At 53.8% G+C, this 4,093-nt stretch overlaps 1 protein-coding gene across 1 annotated transcript; it reads left to right on the top strand.

Moving 5' to 3' along the window:
- Nucleotides 1-1,098: 1,098 nt before the first annotated feature.
- On the top strand, nucleotides 1,099-3,656 carry LOC129146201 (serine/threonine-protein kinase MARK2-like). Its single transcript, XM_054697766.1, has 4 exons — nucleotides 1,099-1,523; nucleotides 1,675-2,882; nucleotides 3,051-3,156; nucleotides 3,369-3,656. The coding sequence occupies exons 1-2, from the start codon at nucleotides 1,099-1,101 to the stop codon at nucleotides 2,351-2,353; spliced, it is 1,104 nt and encodes a 367-aa protein (XP_054553741.1). The 3' UTR covers nucleotides 2,354-2,882; nucleotides 3,051-3,156; nucleotides 3,369-3,656.
- The last annotated feature ends 437 nt before the right edge of the window (nucleotides 3,657-4,093 follow it).

The following is a 4,093-nucleotide window of genomic DNA, read 5'->3' as shown; positions in this document are numbered from 1 at the left end:
GAGCGGACTCTGTCGCGTCTCATGCTCCCAACATGGTGTCGTTTATTGTGCCCGTGGATGTGTCGTGTCCTGTGAGACGCATCAGGGTTTGAGCGGGACTGTGCAGAGACACTAAAAGCCGAAACCTGGGACAGGTCGCTCGCGACAGACCTGGCCTCACCAACACCCTGCGGGCTTCTGGAACGGGGTTGAATCCAGTCTCCAGGGAGTCTGTCCACACACCTCTTGGCGGGTGCTGTCCCGTGAAGGCTGAATGGCCCCCGGGGTGCCCACTGCCGGGGGCGTGGCCTCTGCTCTGACGCCACAAAGAGCTCTGTGACGTCACCCGCGGAGCCTACTTAAGGCCCCGCGCAGCCCGCAACTGTGAAGGTAGATCAAGGATTGTTGGGATCGTGATGGTGGACTCGGAGGGAGAGAGAGGCGTGTTGGTGGATTGGATTGCTTTTGCTTTGTTTATTTCTTATTCAGTTATTTATTTTAGCTATTTATTTTAGTTATTTTATTTTCTTTATTTTCTTTATTTTTATTTTTTTTTTTATTTTCCTTTATTGTTTTATTATTTGCTTATTTTATTTTTCATTATTTTAATTTTTTTTTCTTATTTTTTTATTTCCCCCATTTTCCCTCGTGTTGTTATTTTTTTGTGTGTTGTTTTTCCCCTTTGTTGTCTTCTTTTTTTTTATTTTAGTTGTTAGTTTGTAATTGTTCTTTGTTCGTTTGTGGTTTGTTTTCTCTGTGTTCTTTTTAACTTTAGTGGTTAGTTTGTTATTGTTTTTTTATTATATTTTTAAATATTTATCTTTGTTAATTTTTTGGTTGTGTGTTTTCATTTTTGAGTGTGTAGTTAGTTAGTTAGTTAGTAATAGTATCCTAGTTAGGTTAGCATAGTTAGTATTTCTGTTAGCAGTAAGTTAGCGTCCTTAGTGTTTCGGTAGAGTAGTGAGCGTGGGGAGCATTTAGTTAGTTTTGGGATCCTTTTCACGTACTACTAGCTCTAGGCTAATAGTGCACTTGTTAATCGAGTAGTGGAGCTAGTGCCAAGGGCTCTAGACAGCCAGGGCCTGCGAGCGTAAGAGCGGGTCCGCCCTCACTGCCCGGATGCGCCCTTCTGCCCAGGGAATGGCCCTGAGACAGTATGTGATGCTCCGCAAACTGGGAGAGGGTGCGTACGCCAAGGTCAAGCTGGCGCTGCACCTGCCCACGGGCATGGAGGTGGCTATAAAGATCGTGCCCAAGGGCGGCAACCGCGACAAGTTCCTGGCCCGTGAGGTGGCCTGCATGAAAGTCCTACGGCACCCGAACTTTCTCAAGCTCTCCCAGGTGGTGGACACCGAGGACGAGGTGCTGCTAGTCCTGGAGCATGCGCAGGGGGGCGACCTGGAGGACTACCTGTGCAGGTGCGGGCGCCTGGTGGAGATGGAGGTGCGCCACCTCTTCCGGCAGATCCTCGCCACGCTCAGCCACTGCCATGCCCGGGGCGTGGCGCACCGGGACCTGAAGCCAAAGAACCTGCTCTTGGACCGGCACTGAAACATAAAACTAGCAGACTTTGGGCTCAGCGCCCAGTTCTCCAGGACGGCGCTGCTCAAGACCCCCTGCGGCAGCCCGGAGTTCGCGGGCCCCCGAGCTCTTCCGTCGCCAGGAGTACAGTGGCCCCGCGGCAGACGTCTGAAGCCTGGGGGTGGTCCTCTACGACGTGGTCACCGGGGAGCTGCCCTTCGAGGGCAACAGCTTCGGGGAGCTGCAGGCCAGGGTGCTGAGTGGCATTTACCACGAGCCACACTACCTCTCCCAGCAGTGCCAGGACCTACTGAGGAAGATGGTGATGCTCGACCCCCAGAGTTGCAGCACCCTGTACAGCATCTTCAAGCACCGCTGGGTGGGGCTGACAAATGGACTTCTGCCCTGCCCTGAGCCAACCCCGGGCCAGCACAAGGCCACAATGGAAACCATGGACCACCTTGGGTTGGGGAAAGAGGTCATCAACATGGTGCTTTTGGAGGCCAGGTACGATGATGTGATGGGGACCTACCTCATGCTGCTATCCAGGCAGCGGGCAGATGAGGAGGGGCCGGAACCTGCCATCTCCCCCAAGCGCATGAGTCCCGATGGGGCCCACTGCTTCCTGATGCCAGAAGACCATCTGCAGCCTGAGGTCTCGGTGCACGAGACATTAAAGGTGGGAGTGTTACCAAAGCAAGATGCCCAGAAGCCCACCACCACCTCCAGGACAGGCATCCCGCAGGAGGACACCGGCATGCGGAGCTCCGTCCCCAGCTCAGGGCCCCTGATGCCGGACGCCTGGAAGCCCTGCATGGCCTCCAGTTCAGGGCCCATGCTGCGGGAAGCCTAGGGGCCCAACACCATCTCACTGCCAGGCCCCCTGCAGGAGGAAGCCCTGCGGCCCAGCACCACCTTGCCAGGCCCCCAGCTGGAGGGGGGCAAGGAAACCAGCAGGAAGACCTCCAGCCTAGCCCCCCAGCACCACCCGAACACCTCCCCCAAGAATGGTGGCCCCTGCAGACACTGGGCCATGAACACAATTCCCATTCCACCCTTCATTCCTTCAGAGGCTACAAGGCCAGAGCTCGAGGACTCCTTAATAGGATTTTAAAATGTTGCATTTGCTGTGTACCCTTCGGAGGAAAACAACAATCCACAGTTCACCCTGCTGGGGATTAGGATCCTCACCAGCACCTCCCCAGAATTCACTTCCCCGCTCCAGGGCAGCCACCCAGTGGCCATGGTGAAAGGAGCACACCAGCGGAGGCCGAGGCCCCGGAGAGGGGTCAGGGTCTGGGCTCAGCCAGAGGGGCCAGGAGCAGCATGAGACCATAGGCGTGGAGCACAGACGTCCGCAAGCAAAACAGTCCCAGGAGCAGGTGAAGGTCCCTGAGGGCAACGGGTCTGGTGAAGCACCTGGAGGGGAACAGAGTGGAGGAAGGGGGGAGAGGAGGGCTTGGGGCAGCTGAGCAGGTGCAGGGCCCGGGATGGCACTGGAGGTGTGTGGCCAGAGGCTGGGACCCTAGGGATTTGCTTCCCTATCTTAGGTTCTATCCCGTGAGGGCCCTGCTGGTGGCCCCTGGGCACCCGGATGGTACAGACAATGCAGGAGCTCTTCAGGCTGACTGGCGCTGTCAGGGAATGACATCCATGGTAAGAAGTCCCCGTGGACTGGGCCCCTTTTCACAACGTAGATTCCAAGTTGGAGAATCGCTCACCCACCATTGAGTGGTGCCTCGGTAGGGCCTCCTGTTTTCCATCTGCACTTTGTCGCATCTGAGTCCCTGCAGCACTTCTGGGGGATGTCACTAAGGAAAGATCCTCCTCTGTGCTTGGGCTTCACTGGCTCTGCTCTTCCCACGCAGGTCCCAGAGGGTGTGAGGAGGCGGTCACCGTGGACACACTGGTTCCCATTGCAGGGGCACCTCCAGGTGACCTGCTCTACCTGCGGGGCACTGGGGCGTGGAGGCATCTGGACGCTCTTTCTCCACCTGGAGGAGACAGTCTGAAATGGATGGTTTAGTTTAAATGTCTATCCCAGGACACATTAAACTGGTGTTTGAAACCGACCGTGTTTGCTCCCCGTTTATGACTGCACCCACACTTCCAACACATCAGACGTCAGAGAACTAAAAATCCTTTAACATTCTTGTAATAAGCAGTGAAAAGTTTAGAAAATTTAGAAAATTTTGGAAATCATTTAGAAAATTTTAGAAAAGTCAGAGGGGTTACATGCTAATAAGACAGCGACACAGGAGTGTGAAGCAGAACAAGCAGTGAGTATGGAATAAGATATTTGTACTATTTTCTTTAGGTGTATGTGTATGTCTTGCACTGTGTTCAAGTGTGTGAATGTGAGTCTACATGAGTGTGGCAAGTGTGTGCTTCTATAGGTATGAAGTATTCATGAACTTTGTACCATCAGAAAGACACTCCGAGCTGCAAAGAATTGGTATGGTATCTTCAAAAATGGGGCCTCCCGGATGGCCCAGCGGGTTGAACCCAGCACTGAGGGAAGTTCTGAGTCTACAAACGTCCTAATGTGGCTTGTGTGCCCGAGTCCACATCTGTAGGGGGTTTAAATCTGCTC

The sequence above is a fragment of the Talpa occidentalis genome, unplaced genomic scaffold (genome assembly GCF_014898055.3).
Source record: "Talpa occidentalis isolate TD23 unplaced genomic scaffold, MPIMG_talOcc4v2.1 talOcc4.18, whole genome shotgun sequence".
Taxonomy (NCBI): domain Eukaryota; kingdom Metazoa; phylum Chordata; class Mammalia; order Eulipotyphla; family Talpidae; genus Talpa; species Talpa occidentalis.
The sequence above is the reverse complement of the archived record's forward strand: the minus strand, read 5'-3'. Positions and strand labels throughout refer to the sequence as shown.

Excerpts from the sequence above, each read along its gene's own strand:
- LOC129146201 (XM_054697766.1), top strand. The coding sequence starts at position 1,099 with ATGCGCCCTTCTGCCCAGGGAATGGCCCTGAGACAGTATGTGATGCTC. Across the intron at positions 1,524-1,674 it reads AAGAACCTGCTCTTGGACCG|CCTGGGGGTGGTCCTCTACG; the intron begins GCACTGAAACAT and ends AGACGTCTGAAG.